The 21,225-nt window shown below is 39.8% G+C and overlaps 2 protein-coding genes across 3 annotated transcripts in view; one reads left to right on the forward strand and one right to left on the reverse strand.

Moving 5' to 3' along the window:
- The window catches only part of LOC139762696 (GATOR2 complex protein WDR24-like), a 133,518-nt gene extending 113,816 nt beyond the window's left edge, over positions 1-19,702 (forward strand). For both annotated transcript variants that reach the window (XM_071687663.1, XM_071687664.1), the window contains exons 13-18: positions 1,212-1,423; positions 11,891-12,066; positions 12,372-12,477; positions 15,732-15,838; positions 17,522-17,689; positions 17,836-19,702. In XM_071687663.1, the coding sequence (XP_071543764.1) occupies positions 1,212-1,423; positions 11,891-12,066; positions 12,372-12,477; positions 15,732-15,838; positions 17,522-17,689 (769 nt within the window). In that variant the 3' untranslated portion in view covers positions 17,836-19,702. The remainder of the gene's footprint in view (positions 1-1,211; positions 1,424-11,890; positions 12,067-12,371; positions 12,478-15,731; positions 15,839-17,521; positions 17,690-17,835) is intronic.
- LOC139762695 (uncharacterized) overlaps positions 18,642-21,225 on the reverse strand; it is a 124,210-nt gene continuing 121,626 nt past the window's right edge. The window contains exon 20 of the mRNA XM_071687662.1: positions 18,642-19,450. The gene's annotated coding sequence lies outside the window, so the exon portion shown is untranslated. The remainder of the gene's footprint in view (positions 19,451-21,225) is intronic.

Below are 21,225 nucleotides of genomic sequence, written 5' to 3' on the forward strand. Positions count from 1 at the left end.
TTCTCCTCGTTCCCTCCACCTCCGACACATATATTCTCTTGGTCAATCTTTCCTCACTCATTCTCTCCATGTGCCCGAACCATTTCAAAACACCCTCTTCTGCTCTCTCAACCACGCTTTTTTTATTTCCACACATCTCTCTTACCTTTACGTTACTTACTTGATCAAACCACCTCACACCACACATTGTCCTCAAACATCTCATTTCCAGCACATCCATCCTCCTGCGCACAACTCTATCCATAGCCCACGCCTCGCAACCATACAACATTGTTGGAACCACTATTCCTTCAAACATACCCATTTTTGCTTTCCGAGATAATGTTCTCGACTTCCACACATTCTTCAAGGCTCCCAGAATTTTCGCCCCCTCCCCCACCCTATGATCCACTTCCGCTTCCATGGTTCCATCCGCTGCCAGATCCACTCCCAGATATCTAAAACACTTCACTTCCTCCAGTTTTTCTCCATTCAAACTCACCTCCCAACTTATACCTCTGTAATTTGAGCACTCACTCTTATCCCCTTTGCCTTTGTACAATGGCACTATGCAAGCATTCCACCAGTCCTCAGGCATCTCACCATGAGTCATACATACATTAAATAACTTTACCGACCAGTCAACAATACAGTCACCCCCTTTTTTAATAAATTCCACTGCAATACCATCCAAACCCGCTGCCTTGCCGGCTTTCATCTTCCGCAAAGCTTTTCCTACCTCTTCTCTGTTTACCAAATCATTCTCCCTAACCCTCTCACTTTGCACACCACCTCGACCAAAACACCCTATATCTACCACTCTATCATCAGACACATTCAACAAACCTTCAAAATACTCACTCCATCGCCTTCTCACATCACCCCTACTTGTTATCACCTCCCCATCAGCCCCCTTCACTGATGTTCCCATATGTTCCCTTGTCTTATACACTTTATTTACCTCCCTCCAAAACATCTTTTTATTCAGGTGCTGAACAAAAGTTCAACTAAAGTGGACCAAGCAGTCAAGAATTTTGACTTAGCATGGGCATTATTCTGCAGTATTTGATATTCCAGTAGTGGAAGGAATTGATATAGTCTGTACAAGCAGAATTTAATGCCATTCGAGTTTGACTTATCAAGATCTTCCTTTGATATGATTCTTTAAAATACTTCATATTTTGTATGATCATTTCAAATCATTTTACTATATTTATTCTTATTTTGAACAGTGGTATGACAATCAATCAAGACTTCTTCTTTGGTGATGGTGAAATCAACCAAATACCTTTTGATTATGATAACCTCAATAACATGGACACAAGTCAGGACTGGACTCTACCTAATGAAGCTTTTGAACCACGCCATGACATTTTGCACCGATCAGCAATTCCACCTCAAGAATTCTCCTCAAAGTGCTCACCAAGAGAGATTCAGGATGCTGGTATGTTTTATTGCAGACTTACATTTGCTCCAAAAGGAATGACTGAATGGTATCTGAAAACCTTAGATGACCAGCAAGAATAGTTCAAAGTATATATGAGGGTAGAGTGAAACAGAAGCGGTGGAGTTTTATGAGTGATTTTTCACTGCGGAAGAGTATAAGTTGTCACTTGATATGTTATCTTTACAAGGCTACTTATTTTTCATATCGTATTAGCAAATAGCATATAGAACAAGGATAGATAGAATTGTTTAGTATAACATTACACTCACACCATCTAAGACCCAAATATACTCGCAGAGCGAGGCAGGGTTAGTATCTTATCAACAGTAGTAACTGCTGTAGACAGCAGTTAGAAAAGTACTACCATCCTGACTGAGGAGTGCTGGAATGATACCTAGAATCATTTTACACTCATTGGTTGGGATGCTGGTCTTCCTTACCGACTAATCAAGACTTGGTTACTGGGCTTGACTTGATTTAATTTCTGTATACACCCCATACACCTATGCTTTACGCTGCCTGTCTTTAAACACTTTTCGTATCCCTCCATTTTTAGACTTTTCTTCAACTTTTTTTTGTTCCCAAGAATAACTGGCCTCATTGACTTGGGTAAATGACCAGCTTTTCAGTTTGGTCATTTAGTGAGGTATTTGCCCGACTCCTTACTTTTTATTAGTCATTCTGCTGTTAGAGACCATGGTAACATTAGACAATACTTTATTGTGGATTCTAACACTAACACCTTGCTACACCATATGGCTCGTATTTTTATAACTCCAGCTGTTTACTTGCATTTTGTAGGGAGATAGAAATGAAGTAAGAGGAAGAGTTGGACACCAAAATTTTCTGTTAGCTTTTGCACAAACACTAAGTTTGGAGGTGTCATATTCTCTGTAGAAAGAAAGCTAGTTAATTAAGGGTCATGTAAGATACATTAATGTGAAATAAAATGTTGTATAAATGTAAGCTAATACAAAAAATGAAAGGCATACTTTACGCACTTACTGAAAGTTTGAGATATCATTGAATTGAAAGTATCAGCAGTGAGTTTGGACATTAATAAGATAGACTATGCGAACCTAGGATATCACCACAGATGAGGAAACTAATCAAGGAATCAAGGTTAATGGTATTTGGATCTTGCTATGGATCAAATGGCAAGAGAGATGCTTAAGGCAGGAGTTTAGGTGATGCACAGTATTTTTCATGTCGTATATGGAAGTGATAGGTGTTACCAGGCTTCACCTTCAAGAGGTTACACCACAAGTGAAAAATCATCTTCGATGGGCTGCATCAATGGAAGTTCAATTTCGTCAAAGAAGATATCATCTCATAGGAGTCTGCATGTCCCAGCTGCTGGAAGTAGGACAGCCTTAGACTGCTGGAACTTTCAGGAAAAGGTTCTGGGTAAGACCATGACCTGCATGTCACAGAAAGTGACTAATAGAGGCAGGATTGGGGGGCTGGAAATCCTCCCCCTATTTGTATAAGGCACTATATAAAATAAGGAACAGAGGAAAGAACCAAATGAGTATCTTTATCCTCAAAGGCTTAGTCTGTTCTGGGTGCCGACTTGCTTATGCAGGAAATAGCATACATGTATGGAAGAAAGAAAAGCATGTTTTTGTTTTATGTAGCACATTGCAGTATTAGTACATTGATTTTTTTTGTATATGCTCACCATTTCCAGCATAAGCAAGGTAACTTTAAAACCAGATGACTGAGCCTTAAAGGAAAATTCCTCACTTGGCTCCTTGCTCTGTTCTTTCTTTTGGAAATCATATAGGAAGGAAGGATTTTCAGCCACCCCCTCTTGCCCTGCTTAGTCACTTTCTACTATACAGGGTATACATGAGCAGTATTCTTTCTTCCCTAACACCAGGGATAAAAGTATGTTGATGTACAATATGGTACTGGTCTTCTGTCATGGCCACCCATTAAGAGGGAAGTTTCTTTGGAAACCAGAGAATTGACTAGATAGTAGATTTTGGACATATTTTACATTTGATGATGGTAAAAGAGAGGTGTTTGGGAGGTACTAACAGGGAGGGAGTGCAAATGATTGGTGTATGTATAAGAGACAGTGGCTGAAGGTCAAAAGGAAGGTGTAAAGGTTAAAAAGGAAGGCAAATGCAAGTTGGGGTGAGAGTATCATTAAACTTTAGGGACATAAAAGAAATGTTTTGGAAAGAGGTAAATAATGTGCAAAAGACAAGAGAACAAGTGGGAACATTGGTGAAGGGGCAAAAGGGGAAGGATAAAGTAAGGAAGACATGCAGAGTTTTTTGAAGGAATGTCAAATGTGCTTAATGATGGAGTGGCAGATATAGGGTGTTTTGGTCAGGGTGGTATGTAAAGAGTCATAGAGAGTGGTTTGACGAAGAGAGAAGTGGTTGTGAAAGCCTTTCATAAGATGAAGTGTGGTATTACTGTGAAATTTATTAAGAAAGGGGGTGACTGTATGGTTAATATTGGTTGTAAAGGATATTCATCCTATCCTATTCTCCCTTATCCCTGGGGATTGGGGAGAAAGAATACTTCCCACGCATTCCTCACGTGTTGTAGAAAGCGACTAAAGTGGACGGGAGCGGGGGGGCTAGAAACCCTCCCCTCCTTGTATTTTAATTTTATAAAAGGGGAAACAGAAGAAGGAGTCACGTGGGGAGTGCTCATCCTCCTCAAAGGCTCAGATTGGGGTGTCTAAATGTGTGTGGATGTAACCAAGTTGAGAAAAAAGGAGAGATAGGTAGTATGTTTGAGGAAAGGAACCTGGATGTTCTGGCTCTGAGTGAAACGAAGCTCAAGGGTATAGGGGAAGAGTGGTTTGGGAATGTCTTGGGAGTAAAGTCAGGGGTTGGTGAGAGGACGTTGGTGAGAGGACAAGAGCCAGGGAAGGAGTAGCATTACTCCTGAAACAGGAGTGGTGGGAGTATGTGATAGAGTGTAAGAAAGTAAACTCTAGATTGATATGGGTAAAACTGAAAGTGGATGGAGAGGGATGAGTGATTTTTGGTGCATATGCATGAGAAGAAAGATCATGAGAGGCAAGTGTTTTGGGAGCAGCTGAGTGAGTGTGTTAGTAGTTTTGATGCACGAGACCGGGTTATAGTGATGGGTGATTTGAATGCAAAGGTGAGTAGTGTGGCAGTTGAGGGAATAATTGGCATACATGGGGTGTTCAGTGTTCTAATGGAAATGGTGAATAGTTTGTAGATTTGTTTGCTGAAAAAGGACTGGTGATTGGGAATACCTGGTTTAAAAAGAGAGATATACATAAGTATACGTATGTAAGTAGGAGAGCTGGCCAGAGAGTGTTATTGGATTATGTATTAATTGATAGGCACATGAAAGAGAGACTTTAGGATGTTAATGTGCTGAGAGGTGCAACTGGAGGGATGCCTGATCATTATCTTGTGGAGGCAAAGGTGAAGATTTGTAGAGGTTTTCATAAAAGAAGAGAGAATGTTGGGGTGAAGAGAGTGGTGAGAGTAGATGAGCTTGGGAAGGAGACTTGTGTGAGGAATGTGAGGAAGTACCAGGAGAAACTGAATACAGAATGGAAAAAAGTGAGAACAAAGGACATAAGGGGAGTGGGGAAGGAATGGGATGTATTTAGGGAAGCAGTGATGGCTTGCACAAAAGATGCTTGCGGCATGAGAAGCGTGGGAGGTGGGCAGAGTAGAAAGGGTAGTGAGTGGTCGAATGAAGAAGTAAGATTATTAGTGAAAGAGAAGAGAGAGGCATTTGGATGATTTTTGCAGGGGAATGATGCAAATGACTGGGAGATGTATAAAAGAAAGAGGCAGGAGGTCAAGAGAAAGGTGCAAGAGGTGAAAAAGAGGGCAAATGAGAGTTGGGGTGTGAGAGCATCATTAAATTTTTGGGAGAATAAAAAGATGTTTTGGAAGGAGGTAAATAAAGTGCATAAGACAAGGGAACAAATGGGAACATCAGTGAAGGGGGCTAATGGGGAGGTGATAACAAATAGTGGTGATGTGAGGAGATGGAGTGCGTATTTTGAAGGCTTGTTGAATGTGTTTGATGATTCAGTGGCAGATATAGGGTGTTTTGGTCGAGGTGGTGTGCAAAGTGAGAGAGTTAGAGAGAATGATTTAGTAAACACGGAAGAGGTAGTAAAAGCTTTGCGGAAGATGCAAGCCGGCAAGACAGCAGGTTTGGATGGTATTGCAGTGGAATTTATAAAAAAAGGGGGTAACTGTGTTGTTGACTGGTTGGTAAGGTTATTTAATGTATTTATGACTCATGGTGAGGTGCCTGAGGATTGGCAGAATGCTTGCATAGTGCTATTGTACAAATTCAAAGGGGATAAGAGTGAGTGCTCAAATTACAGAGGTATAAGTTTGTTGAGTATTCCTGGAAATTATATGGGAGGGTATTGATTGAGAGGGTGAAAGCATGTACAGTGCATCAGATTTGGGAAGAGCAGTGTGGTTTCAGAAGTGGTAGAGGATGTGTGGATCAGGTGTTTGCTTTGAAGAATGTATGTGAAAAATACTTAGAAAAGCGAATGGATTTGTATGTAGTATTTATGGATCCCTGGGGATAGGGGAGAAAAAATACTTTCTACACATTCCTCACGTATCGTAGAAGGCGACTAAAGGGGATGGGAGTGGGGGCTGGAAACCCTCCCCTCCTTGTATTTTAACTTTCTAAAAGGGGAAACAGAAGAAGGAGTCAGGCGATGAGTGCTCATCCTCCTCGAAGGCTCAGATTGAGGTGTCTAAATGTGTGTGGATGTAACCAAGATGAGAAAAAAAGGAGAGATAGGTAGTATGTTTGAGGAAAGGAACCTTGGTGTTTTGGCTCTGAGTGAAACGAAGCTCAAGGGTAAAGGGGAAGAGTGGTTCGGGAATGTCTTGGGAGTAAAGTCAGGGCTTAGTGAGAGGACAAGAGCAAGGGAAGGAGTAGCACTACTCCTGAAGCAGGAGTGGTGGGAGTATGTGATAGAGTGTAAGAAAGTAAACTCTAGATTGATATGGGTAAAACTGAAAGTGGATGGAGAGATGGGTGATTATTGGTGCACATGCTCCTGGGCATGAGAAGAAAGATCATGAGAAGCAAGTGTTTTGGGAGCAGCTGAGTGAGTGTGTTAGAAGTTTTATGCACGAGACCGGGTAATAGTGATGGGTGATTTGAATGCAAAGGTGAGTAATGTGGCAGTTGAGGGAATAATTGGTGTACATAGGGTGTTCAGTGTTGTAAATGGAAATGGTGAAGAGCTTGTAGATTTATGTGCTGGAAAAGGACTGGTGATTGGGAATACCTGGTTTAAAAAGAGAGATATACATAAGTAGACGTATGTAAGTAGGAGAGATGGCCAGAGAGTGTTATTGGATTACGTGTTAATTGATAGGCACGTGAAAGAGAGACTTTTGGATGTTAATGTGCTGAGAGGTGCAACTGGAGGGATGTCTGATCATTATCTTGTGGAGGCGAAGGTGAAGATTTGTAGAGGTTTTCAGGAAAGAAGAGAGAATGTTGGGGTGAAGAGAGTGGTGAGAGTAAGTGAGCTTGGGAAGGAGACTTGTGTGAGGGAGTACCAGGAGAGACTGAGTACAGAATGGAAAAAGGTGAGAACAAAGGACGTAAGGGGAGTGGGGGAGGAATGGGATGTATTTAGGGAAGCAGTAATGGCTTGCGCAAAACATGCCTGTGGCATGAGAAGCATGGGTGGTGGGCAGATTAGAAAGGGTAGTGAGTGGTGGGATGAAGAAGTAAGATTATTAGTGAAAGAGAAGAGGGGGCATTTGGACAATTTTTGCAGGGAAATAATGCAAATGAGTGGGAGATGTATAAAAGAAAGAGGCAGGAGGTCAAGAGAAAGGTGCAAGAGGTGAAAAAGAGGGCAAATGAGAGTTGGGGTGAGAGAGTATCATTGAATTTTAGGAATGATACTGGAAGGAGGTAAGTAAAGTACGTAAGACAAGGGAACAAATGGGAACTTCAGTGAATGGGGCTAATAGGGAGGTGATAACAAGTAGTGGTGATGTGAGAAGGAGATGGAGTGAGTATTTTGAAGGTTTCTTGAATGTGTTTGATGATAGAGTGGCAGATATAGGGTGTTTTGGTCGAGGTGGTGTGCAAAGTGAGAGGGTTAGGGAGAATGATTTGGTAAACAGAGAAGAAGTAGTAAAAGCTTTGCGGAAGATGAAAGCCGGCAAGGCAGCGGGTTTGGATGGTATTGCAGTGGAATATTAAAAAAGGGGGTGACTGTATTGTTGACTGGTTGGTAAGGTTATTTAATGTATGTATGACTCATGGTGAGGTGCCTGAGGATTGGCAGAATGCTTGCATAGTGCTATTATATAAAGGCAAAGGGGATAAAAGTGAGTGTTCAAATTACAGAGGTATAAGTTTGTTGAGTATTCCTGGGAAATTATATGGGAGGGTATTGATTGAGAGGGTGAAGGCATGTACAGAGCATCAGATTGGGGAAGAGCAGTGCAGTTTCAGAAGTGGTAGAGGATGTGTGGATCAGGTGTTTGCTTTGAAGAATGTATGTGAGAAATACTTAGAAAAGCAAATGGATTTGTACGTAGCATTTATGGATCTGGAGAAGGCATATGATAGAGTTGATAGAGATGCTCTGTGGAAGGTATTAAGAATATATGGTGTGGGAGGCAAGTTGTTAGAAGCAGTGAAAAGTTTTTATCTAGGATGTAAGGCATGTGTACGTGTAGGAAGAGAGGAAAGTGATTGGTCTCAGTGACTGTTGGTTTGCGGCAGGGGTTTGTGATGTCTCCATGGTTGTTTAATTTGTTTATGGATGGGGTTGTTAGGGAGGTGAATGCAAGAGTTTTGGAAAGAGGGGCAAGTATGCAGTCTGTTGTGGATGAGAGAGCTTGGGAAGTAAGTCAGTTGTTGTTCACTGATCATACAGTGCTGGTGGCTGATTCGTGTGAGAAACTGCAGAAGCTGGTGACTGAGTTTGATAAAGTTTGTGAAAGAAGAAAGCTGAGAGTAAATGTGAATAAGAAAGAGCAAGGATGTTAGGTACAGTAGGGTGGAGGGACAAGTCAATTGGAAGGTAAGTTTGAATGGAGAAAACTGGAGGAAGTGAAGTGTTTTAGATACCTGTGAGTGGATTTGGCAGCGGATGGAACCATGGAAGCAGAAGTGAATCATATAGGGTGGGGGAGGGGGCGAAAGTTCTTGGAGCGTTGAAGAATGTGTGAAAGTTAGAACATTATCTCGGAAAGCAAAAATGGGTATGTTTGAAGGAATAGTGGTTCCAACACTGTTATATGGTTGCCAGGCATGGGCTATAGATAGAGCTGTGCAGAGGAGGATGGATGTGCTGGGAACGAGATGTTTGAGGACAATGTGTGGTGTGAGGTGGTTTAATCGAGTAAGTAATAATAGGGTAAGAGAGATGTGTGGTAATAAAAAGAGTGTGGTTTAGAGAGCAGAAGAGGGTGTTTTGAAATGGTTTGGTCACATGAAGAGAATGAGTGAGGAAAGATTGACCAAGAGGATATATGTGTCAGAGGTGGAGGAACGAGAAGTGGGAGACCAAATTGGAGGTGGAAAAATGGAATGAAAAAGATTCTGAGTGATCGGGGCCTGAACATGCAGGAGGGTGAAAGGCGTGCAAGGAATAGAGTGAATTGGAACGATGTGGCATACTGGGGTCGACGTGCTGTCAATGGATTGAACCAGGGCACGTGAAGCGTCTAGGGTAAACCATGGAAAGTTGTGTGGGGCCTGGATGTGGAAAGGGAGCTGTGGTTTCGGTGCATTATACATGACAGCTAGAGACTGAATGTGAACGAATGTGGCCGTTGTTGTCTTTTCCTAGCTCTACCTCGTGCACATGCGGGGGGAGGGGGTTGTTATTTCATGTGTGGCAGGGTGGCGATGGGAATGAATAAAGACAGACAGTATGAAATATGTACGTGTGTATATATGTATATGTCTGTGTGTGTATTTATATGTATACGTTGAGATGTATAGGTATGTATATTTGCATGTGTGGACGTGTATGTATATACATGTGTATGTGGTGGGTTGGGCCATTCTTTTGTCTGTTTCCTTGTGCTACCTCGCTAACGCTGGAGACAGCATCAGAATAAAATAAATAGATAAATATTTATGAATCTGGAGAAGGCACATGATAGAGTTGTTAGAGATGCTATGTGGATGGTATTAAGAATATATGGTGTGGGAGGCAAGTTGTTAGAAGCAGTGAAAAGTTTTTATCGAGGATGTAAGGCATGTATATGAGTAGGAAGAGAGGAAAGTGATTAGTTCTCACTGAATGTCGGTTTGCGGCATGGGGTGCGGGATGTCTTCATGCTTGTTTAATTTGTTTATGGATGGGGTTGTTAGGGAGATGAATGCAAGAATTTTGGAGAGAGGGGCAAGTATGCAGTCTGTTGTGGATGAGAAAGCTTGGTAAGTGAGTCAGTTGTTGTTCGCTGATGATACAGAGCTGTTGGCTGATTCGGGTGAGAAACTGTAGAAGCTGGTGACTGAGTTTGGTAAAAAGTGTGAGAGAAGAAAGCTGAGAGTAAATGTGAATAAGAGCAAGGTTATTAGGTATAGTAGGGTTGAGGGACAGGTCAGATGGGAGGTACGTTTGAATGGAGAAAAACCTGGAGGAAGTGACGTCTTTTAGATATCTGGGAGTGCATTTTGGCAGTGGATGGAACCATGGAAACGGAAGTGAGTCATAGGGTGGGTGAGGGGGCAAAAGTTCTGGGAGCATTGAAAAATGTATGGAAGGCGAAAATGTTATCTCGGAAAGCAAAAATGGGTATGATTGAAGGAATAGTGGTTCCGACAATGTTATATGGTTGTGAGGCGAAGGCTATAGATAGAGTTGTGCGCAGGAGGGTGGATGTGCTGGAAATGAGATGTTTGAGGTCAGTATGTGGTGTGAGTTGATTTGATCGAGTAAGTAATAAAAGGGTAAGATAGATGTGTAGTAATAAAAAGAGTGTGGTTGAGAGAGCAGAAGAGGGTGTTTTGAAATGGTTTGGTCACATGAAGAGATTGAGTGAGGAAAGATTGACCAAGAGGATATATGTGTCAGAGGTGGAGGGAACGAGGAGAAGTGGGAGACCACCAAATTGGAGGTGGAAAGTTGGAGTGAAAAAGATTTTGAGTGATCGGGGCCTGAACATGCAGGAGGGTGAAAGGTGTGCAAGGAATAGAGTGCATTGGAACAATGTGGTATACCGGGGTCGACGTGCTGTCAGTGGATTGAACCAGGGTATGTGAAGTGTCTGGGGTAAACCATGGAAAGTTTTGTGGGGCTTGGATGCGGGAAGGGAGCTGTGGTTTCAGGTGCATTATACATGACAGCTAGAGACTGAGTGTGAACGATTGTGGCCGTTGTTGTCTTTACTTAGTGCTACCTCGCACACAGGCGGGGGGAGGGGGATGTCATTTCATGTGTGGCGGGGTGGCAACGGGAATGAATAAGGGCAGACAGTATGAATTATGTACATGTGTATATATGGATATGCCTGTGTGTGTATATATATTTATACATTGAGATGTATAGGTATGTATATGTGTGTGTGTGGACATGTATGTATATACAAGTGTATGTGGGTGGGGTTGGGCCATTCTTTCGTCGTTTTCCTTGTGCTACCTCGTTAACGCGGGAGACAGCGACAGAGTATGATAAATACATAGTAAATATAAGGATGTTCATCATATGTATGGATCATGGCGAGGTGCCTGAGGATTGGCAGAATATACGTATAGTGCCAATACATGAAGGAAAGGGGGATAAAGGTGAGTGTTCAAACTATAGAATATATCTGGTAAGTTGTATGGGAGAGTATTGACAAAAAGTGAAGGCATTTGCATAGCATCAGATTGGGGAGAAGCAGTGGGGTTTCAGAAGTGGTAGAGGATGTGCAGATCAGGTGTTTACATCAAATGATGTGCATTGAGAAATATTTAGAAAATCAGATGGATTTGTATTTATGAAGAAGGCATATGATAAGGTTGATAGAGACACGTTGTGGAAGGTCATAAGAATATGTGGTGTAGATGTTAAGCTGCTAGAAGCAGTAAGTTGTTTTTACCAAGGTTTCAAGGTATGTGTATGAGTAGGAAGAGAGAAGAGTGGATGGTTCCAAGTTAAGGTTTGTTTGCAGCAGGATTGTGTATGTCACCATGATTGTTTAATTTGTTAATGGATGAGGTGGTGAGAGAGGTCAATGAAAGAGGCTTGGAGAGAGGGGTGAGTATGCAGTTTGTAGGGGATGAGAGGACTTTGGAAGTAAATAATTTATTTTCCCCTCCGAGATGAACACCTTTGGCAGTTGATAGAATACTGCGGTATTTGGCATTCCATAAAAAAAGATGCATCTTGAAACCTGGAAAATTAATTTCAAATTCTAGATAGGTAGATGTTTTCCAAGTAACATAAAATTTTACTCATTTTTTACTTTTTTCAGAACATTTGTAATTGCTTTTACTTTTTAGGTGGTGTTTCTGGGTATGTAATGGAGACTCCCTCACTGCTAAGTGAGGTTCGAGGAATAACAACTTCACCCTGGGAATGCTCTGAGCTTGTGGTGGACATGCTCTATTACTATGCTAATCAGGAAGATGTACAGATGTCTGTCACCTGTATTATTGTACTTGGAGATAGACTTAAGGTCGGTTACTTCTTATGTTTGATAAAGATAACAATGAATTGTTTTGATGTCCTGCTGTAGCTGGTTAAATCTTTTTTATCTGAGATGGAAGCTGAAGCTATAACACACCATAATGTATGAAGATATCATTTTGACCTGCACAGCACATGACAGACCCAACAAGAGAATGTACAGTGACCTCAAAATCATTGTAAATTTTAACTTACTGTAAGTTTTGTCATCAGCTTTCCTAAGTCCCTTCTGGCACGATGACTCCAAGACATGTATAATCTTGATTCTAACTGCCTTTTTTGCTATTTTTACAGGAGCTCCTGGATGCAGAACAAGTTGAACATTGGTTTCTATCTTATATAGATCTATTGCAGCACTTTGAGTTATGGAATGTTGCCAATCAGGTCATTCAGCATGCAGGTAAATGACAGTATTTTTCTATTTTCTTTTTTCATGCTTCATAACATTTAGGAATACTGGCCAAGGCTAAAGATTTTTCTTTCAGGACAAACGTCTGGGGAAGAGCTGACTTCAAACTTCCTGTACTTAAGGATGTCAGTATGGCACATGGCATTGTGTTAGATCTCAAAAGTGACTGTTTTTTTTATAGCAAATGAAAAGACTTTGGGAAAACATACCCCTATCAAGGCCATATCAGGAGAGAGAAAATATAGAAGAAAAATAATGCAATTATTAACCTGGGCTCTTAAGGGATTGTAGACCTGATTCTTTAAAGGAGAAAGGTTATATGAAGATTGAAAGACAAAAGAAATATGAGAATTCCACAACTTGGCTGTTTGAAGGCATCATAACAGCTAGTCCTCAAGTGGCCAGTCTCCATACAGAAATAGTGGGAAGCATCAGCCAGATGTGTGCCATGGGTCTAAACCTTTGGGGAAGGGACACGCGCACACAATTCATAAGAGCAATAGCCAAAGTAACTGTGGAATAGAGAGGGAGAGCAGCAGCAGCAGTGTATCAGAAAGGGAAGGTTGAAGAAAGGTGATACCAGGAGAATGAATGAGATGGAAGGATTTGGATTCCACTTTAGTAAGTAGAGGTGCATAGTAGATAAGCCGTCCCGGATGTATGAACAAATAAAACCATTGTAGTTATGGAACAGCATCTCGTAAGAAAAATAATTATGGCTTATATTCAACACTCACAGCTTTTGGAAAGCAAATTTTGTGATGTCGATTGTATGGAGTTTCGAGGGCAGAGTGGAGGACATGATTATCTTATTACAGGGTTGAATTGTGGTGTTTTTTGATTGAACAAAGGAAAAATGATCCTTTGAAAGAGATAGAGAGAGAAACTGCATTTTAACTCAGATTTTACAAAGTTACCACTTTCCCACTGAAATGCTGCAAAAGCCCAAACTGAGAGAGGAAATATGACTAATATGAGAAAAAGAACAAGTATTAAATGCAAGGGTGAAAGTGAGCCGAAGATTTGAAGTTAAATCACCAGGATAAGAGTGAATAGAATTGGAAGTAGAAGAGAGATGATTGAGAAGATAAGGACAGAATCCTGAGGAATACCACTGTTGATAGGGTAGAAGAGAGAAGTCACATATTTGATGACTATTGCAATGTAATGGCCGTAGAGGAAGCTGTGCATTAGAATACAGAAAGAATTGAAACTGAAGGAAGGGAATTAGAAAGCAAAGACCCTGTCAAATGCTTTGGAGATGTTGAGGGCTATTACACAAGTTTCAATGAAAATCTGTTTGAGAGGAGGACCATAGGTGAGGCACACAGGAAAGATCACCAGTAGACCTAACCTTCCAAAATCCACACTAGTGACCTTAAAGAAGTGAATGCGACCCCGAGAGTAGAAATACGTACTTTTGTAGTTAAAGATTTCATAGGTATTTTTGATGTTTGTGTTTACTGTATTACTGTGCAGTTCAACAGAATGAAAGGAACATGTTGATACATTTCAGAAGCGGTCTCTAGAACAAAAAGAAAATTAAACTGTTCAAGTTCACATGAAGAGAGGTTTGAATGAACAGCAGGCACCACTTTTTGTAAAGATAGAATTTGAAATATCATTTGGATTTGAAAGGTCCTTTTGAAGGTGAGGGAACGTATTATGCCCTTTTGTTATCACAGGTCTTTGTTTGTACACATTTTCAATTTTGTATTGATACACTGGAAGATGGAAGTCAATAGCTTTTATGTATTATTTTAGTCTTTAAATGTCCTCACCCTTCTTATGGAATTTCTTCTGCAATTCCAACATATCACCACTCAAATAATGAATTGCAGTACATTTATCATATACATTCTATGAAATATACCACATTATACCAATTGTAATTGTGTTTCTGCACAGTTGTATCAGTTTTCCTGTGAACAGGTGATTTATGCTGCCTCTTCAGTAATTGTTTGCACGAGCAATTAATGTTGATACCTCCATAGAAAGAGTTTAGAAGCTTTCATTGGTAAATAACTTTTATGGAGCCTTCAGTCTTAAGATTATAAGCAACCAGTGTGAGTGCAGTATCATCTATTTGGCACAAATTCCTCTTAATGCCTTTCAGGGATGTCACATGCTTGTTTAGTGTTTGTCATGTCACTTTGGTGTGTATATATTTGGTGAGTCCTGTGTTTGTTTAGGGTGAGGTGATCTGTGCACGTGACTTTTTCTCCAAGTATTTATTTCTCTTGCACATTCTTCAAAGTCAGCATGTAGTCCACACTCCCTCTGCTTCTCTTAGAAAGATATCATACATTCCTAATCGGCAGCTCTGTGCATGACAATAGCCTTTCATTTGCCATTCTCTCATACACTTTATAAGGTATATTCAACAGAATTTTATCTCCATAATTCAAATATTCAGTTTCGTTCCTTCCTTTTTACAAGAGCGCTGCGCAAGCCACCCTTTTTTCTCCAAGTGTTTCTCGTGCACATTCTTCAAAGTAAGCATGTTGTCCACTTTCCCTCAGCCTCTCTCAGAAAGTTATCATACATAACACCAGCGTTTTGTTTGCCAGTCTCTCATACACCTTATCAGATATATTCAACAGAAGTTTCTCTATAATTCAAACCTTCAGTTTTGTTCCCCTTCCTTTATACAAGAGTTCTATACATGCACTCCATCAGTCTCAGGTACCTCACCTTAGGACTCACAAACATTATGTCTTAACAGTCTAACTAGCCAATTAACAACACTGTCATCCCCTTGCTTGAGAAATTCAGCTTCATTTCCATCCACTTTTGGTGTTTTACCACATTTCATATTGTGTAAGGCTTTTGCTGCCTCCTCGTTAACATCCATTTGCCATGACTCTCTCACTCCATATCCCAAACACATCACATCTGCTTCCCAGTTAGCAGACACATTCAGCAGCCCTTTAGAATACTCACTTCCTCACTTTTTTAATTTTCTGTTTGTCATGTTTTCAATTTCTATTTACTGTCATCCCAATTTTTCCTTTTCTCCACACTTTGTTCATTTCCTTGCAAAACATTTTCATTTCTGAGAAATTCGTCAATTCCTCATATGTCATTTAATATACAAATTATTTTGTATATAAAAGTATCTTCTATATATCTTGCATATATACATAACCAGAGCTTCTGTTAAGCCAAAATTTACTTCTCTTAGCATCTGGAAGCAATCTGTTTGGAGTTATGTGAATCTTACAGTACATGTGATGCTGTTTCAGCTGGTCTTCCCTCAGTGTATCAGCAAAACCAGCAGTCTACGACAGTGACTTTGAATTGTGGTCGTTGTAACTATCCTTTGAGCCGGAACAGTCTTCTTTGTAGAAAGGTATGTTTGAGGTGCCTTATACTTCTGTTTGAATCATTACTTTTGTGTATCACATTACTTTTGTATATCACCTTCATATGTTATGATAATGAATGAAGATTTATAAAAATAAGTTTTTGATAGAGGATGATATAATAATATTTTTACAAAACTTTCAGTAGGAAAGTTCTAACCCAGCCATTCACCTTCCTCTGGCTGGTAGGTAAATGGTCACAAACTTCAGCTGGGGTAAAGCACTACAACTGTGACAGGCCTTGCCAGCCGAAATCAGACAAAAAGCACTCACTGACAGGCCAGTGAGCCTAGTGAGCCTAACAAGGCTTGCCATACAGGGATTGAACCTGGGCTGGATAGCCTGGAATAATATCCATAATGCAAAACAGTATTAGTGATAGACATTCTGTTTAAACATATTAACAAAAGGAATGGCGAAGTATTGGTAGGAGGAAATTTGACACTTAACAGTCACAGAGCATTATTATAAAAAGACTGTCAAGTCTTCTATGGCAGTGGCTTTCATCAAAGTGTATTATCAGTCGGGCACATCTCTCTTATGTAGACAAGAGTTTTATTATATTCATACGATAAAAAACTGATACATCCTTTGATGGTATTATTATTATTTATTATACTTGATCTCCGTAGCCCACATCAGTAAGGTAACTCCAGGAAACAGATGAAGAATGGCCTGTCTACTCATACATATATATACATAAACACCCATACGTGCATATATATATATATATATATATTTATTTATTTTATTTATTATACTTTGTCATTGTCTCCTGCGTTAGCGAGGTAGCGCAAGGAAACAGACAAAAAAATGGCCCAACCCACATACATACACGCACGTATACATATATACACATGTACATAATTCATATTGTCTGCCCTTATTCATTCTCGTCGCCACCCCGCCATACATGAAATGACAACCCCCTCCCCCCGCATGTGCATGAAATAGCACTAGTAAAAGACAACAAAGGCCACACTCAGTCTCTAGCTGTCATGTATAATGCATCAAAACCACAGCTCCCTTTCCACATCCAGGCCCCACAAAACTTTCCATGGTTTACTCCAGATGCATCACATGCCCTGGTTCAATCCATTGACAGCACGTCGACCCCAGTATACCACATCGTTCCAGTTCACTCTATTTCTTGCACGCTTTTCACCCTCCTGCATGTCCTGGTTTCAGTGCATTATAGAGGACAGTTATAAGAGTGGACCTAAGGTAGTGAGGCCATTATTACATCTATTCTTGGTGTTAACCTTGCAGTGCAAAAAATGGTGAGCAAGTATGAAAAAAATATTATTTTTATTATTATTATCATTTTTCAGGGGAAACAAGAAAAAGGTCTGTGGGGCTGTGGACAGTGGGCTCTAGCTTTGTTCGACATACATCACCATTGTAGGATAGTCTACATATTAACTTCATTGACATACCACAGCAATATGTGTGAACTCACTTGTTTATATTACTTTTACGTGCCCACCCCCTTTTTTCTTTTATGAGAAACAGAAAGTATGAACTTTTTTCTCCAAATGAAGTGCATTTTGGGAACCCTTGCTGTAGGGTTTATAACATCAGACTTTCAAACATTACTGACACTGTGTTTTCATTCTTTAATTAACTTTTTATAGCACCCTTACTGAGGTATTTTCTCCCATCATTAACAGTGTGGATGTGCATCAGCAACATGTGCCCTGTGTCATGGGATGGTGCGTGGGCTGTACGTTTGGTGTCAGGGCTGTTCCCATGGTGGACACCTCCACCACATTATGCAGTGGATGGCCAATAATAAGGCATGCCCAACAGGATGTGGTCATCTTTGTGAATATATCTAGGTATTCCCAATATGTTTATGCTTTTAAAAGAATGAATTAATATGATGAGAAATGATATGAATTTGTGATATATGCATGCATATACATTACAAAAGTATGCTTATGATATTTTCATACAAAATACATGCTCTCACTCCAAATTACAGACACTTCCCGAGTTACAACTTGTGCGACTTATGACCATCTGTACATACAACCAGAAGAAAAGTAGCTATTAAGATAACACATGTCCGCCAGTGCTGATGGCTGCGTGGATACGATAGTGAATGTCGGACAACCCTGGCATTGTGTACATCACAGCATGTCTCTCTCAGTAAGCACACGTTATTCAAGATGACGAGCAAGAGGAAAAAACCCATCACACGTTAAGAGATCTGGCAAGAAACTGAAGAATCAACCAGCATGAAGGAGGAAAAAAAGTATTTTTACTTGGCCTTTAAAATTGTGGAGACCATCGAATGCGACAACTGTAGATTACATGCAATCACATTTTAATGTGATTGCATGTAATCTACAGTTGTCCCATCCGATGGCCTCCACAATTTTAAAGGGACAAAGTAAAAATACATGAAGCTGTGAAAGGTTTGGCAAGTTTGAAGTCTACAATAACAACTAAGCAACGACAAGATCCATCTACATTATGGAGAAGATGTGGATGGAAAATCAAAGTCAAGAACGTACCTTGAAGAGTAGAAGTCTTTTTGAGACTTTGAAGAAGTAAGCAGAGGATTACACTGAGAAGTTCACAGCAAGTCAGAGGTGAAGCAGCAAGTGCTGAAGAAGGAGCTTTGAAAATTTGGACGAATCAATTCATGAACTGAAGAAACTCAACCGTATTTGCTTATGGAAAATTGATGAAGTAAAAACGCTATTTTTATACAAGTAGGTCAAAAAACAACAGTACTTCAGGAAAAAAATACTATAAGGTTAGTTTAAATTAATCACAAATAAAATTATTTAAAAAATTTATTTGAGGAAAAATTTTTTAAGAATGTATGAAACACTTAAATATCACATACAGTACCCAACATCTTTGATTTTTATTACTCAGAGAAAACATAGTAAGTTTCTGCATCTCAACTATTAATTAATGTTGGTGCTTCTCAGTATATAAAGGGAAAATATTAGTACTGGAATACATGAACAAATTATGCCACATGAAAACTTTATCATTTACTTGTGCATCAATGCCTTACAAGTATATTACTAATTATAATTTATCCAAAGCTTTACAACCCATCTTCCATCTATGTTTCATGATCATATCAAGCACTTTAGTTTCTAGTGTCTCATATACATCAAGGTACACCATTCCTTACTAAAGTACAAATTAAATATCTTCATATCCCACCAAGAAACAATGTAATCTAACTGCACTATGTCCATACTGTTCATATACTGTATATATACAGGCACAAGCATTTATATATATTTGATCTAGTTTTTGATAGATCAAACAATAATCACATATGATTCTGGACATACAAAAAAATGCCAATTTATTCTTCAATGTGATTCTAAACTGCTGTAAATAGGACAAAACAAACGCAGGTTTTTTTTTTAATCATTTCAAGTACATGTGAATTTTAAGATCTTGTCTAACTACTATTTGTATTTTATTATTTGCAAGATGAAATGTTCATATTGTGGTTAAAATAGGTATACATATGTATATATATGACTCGGTAATTGTGCAGTAATTTGGTGCTTTGAGAAGATTTCTCGGGTCCGCACTGCCCTGACCACAAGAAGCCACATGCACTGCAGAAAGACAAAATAAATATGATTAATAATCTCAAAGTAGTCTCATGCAAAAATTATTTATACACTAATTCATGAGGTTTTATAGCATATGAAATACATTGGATGAAGCATCCTTTGTTAGTTGGATAACTTTTCTAGTTATTTCATGAGCCTCTAGGATCGGGGTTATTAAAAAATTCACCAAAGCTAATTAAACTCAATGCCTAGTACACTTGTGTATGTCATTTGAAGTTGTAACCCCCCCCCCCCCCCCCAAAAAAAAAATGATTTGGCCTTAGGTCTTACTGATAGGCCTTTCAGAGGTACTGAAAGGCCATGAAAACGATCACTCTGTAGACCTTGATAACCTAGTCACTTTGTACCCCTCCTCTGATTACGCTGCCCTTAACATCATTGAATCTGTCATAATTGCTAATACTAAGAGCCTTAATTTGTCCCCAGCCATCTTTAAAGCCCATCCTATTATCAAGAAAATTATTGAACACATCTTGTTATCCAAGCCGACCCCATCTCACCCTCAACTTTCCCTTAAATGATCACTGTCAGTCAGGTCAGTGTGTTATCTAGAGTGGCAGAAGTAAGACAGTATTTCTGTGGCAGTGCTAGGATTTAAAAAAACTTTATGAATTATTGGCACCTGACGAGGCAGATTGTCTCCGTGAAACATGTTGTGCCACGTGTAGAAAAATTACGTTAAAATTATATGAACTCCACCTTCATCTATTTATTTCATTTATTATACTTGATTGCCATCTCACGCGTCAGCAAGGTAGTGCCAAAAAACAGACAAAGAATGGCCCATCCACTCATATCCACACACACATGCTTTCAGAAGTGGTAGAGGATGTGTGGATCAGGTATTTGCTTTGAAAAATGTATGTGAGAAATACTTAGAAAAAGCAAATGGATTTGTATGTAGCATCTATGGATCTGGAGAAGGCATTTGATAGAGATGCTCTGTGGAAGGTATTACGAATATATGGTGTGGGAGGTAAGTTTTCAGAAGCAGTGAAAAGCTTTTATCGAGGATGTAAGGCATGTGTACGTGTAGGAAGAGAGGAAAGTGACTGGTTCTCAGTAAATGTTAGTTTGCGGCAGGGGTGTGTGATGTCTCCGTGGTTGTTTAATTTGTTTATGGATGGGGTTGTTAGGAAGGTGAATGCAAGAGTTTTGGAAAGAGGGGCAAGTATGCAGTCTATTATGGATGAGAGAGCTTGGGAAGTGAGTCAGTTGTTGTTCACTGATGATACAGCACTGGTGGCTGAGTTTGGTAAAGTGTGTGAAAGAAGAAAGCTGAGAGTAAATGTGAATAAGAGCAAGGTTATTAGGTACAGTAGGGTTGAGAGGCAAGTAAATTGGGAGGTAAGTTTCAATTGAGAAAAACTGGAGGAAGTGAAGTGTTTTAGATATCTGGAAGTGGATTTAGCAGCGGATGGAACCATGGAAGCAGAAGTGAATCATAGGGTGGGGGAGGGAGCGAAAGTTCTGGGAGCATTGAAAAATGTGTGGAAGTCGAGAATGATATCTTGGAAAACAAAAATAGGTATGTTTGAAGGAACAGTAGTTCCAACAATGTTACATGGTTGCTAGGCGTGGGCTCTAGATAGAGTTGTGCGGAGGAGGGTGAATGTGCTGAAAATGAGATGTTTGAGGACAATATGTGGTGTGAGGTGGTTTGATCGAATAAGTAGTGAAAGGGTAAGAGAGATGTGTGGTAATAAAAAGAGTGTGGTTGAGAGAGTAGAAGAGGGTGTTTTGAAATTGTTTGGTCA

This window comes from Panulirus ornatus, chromosome 44, assembly GCF_036320965.1.
Source record: "Panulirus ornatus isolate Po-2019 chromosome 44, ASM3632096v1, whole genome shotgun sequence".
NCBI classification, from domain to species: Eukaryota; Metazoa; Arthropoda; class Malacostraca; order Decapoda; family Palinuridae; genus Panulirus; species Panulirus ornatus.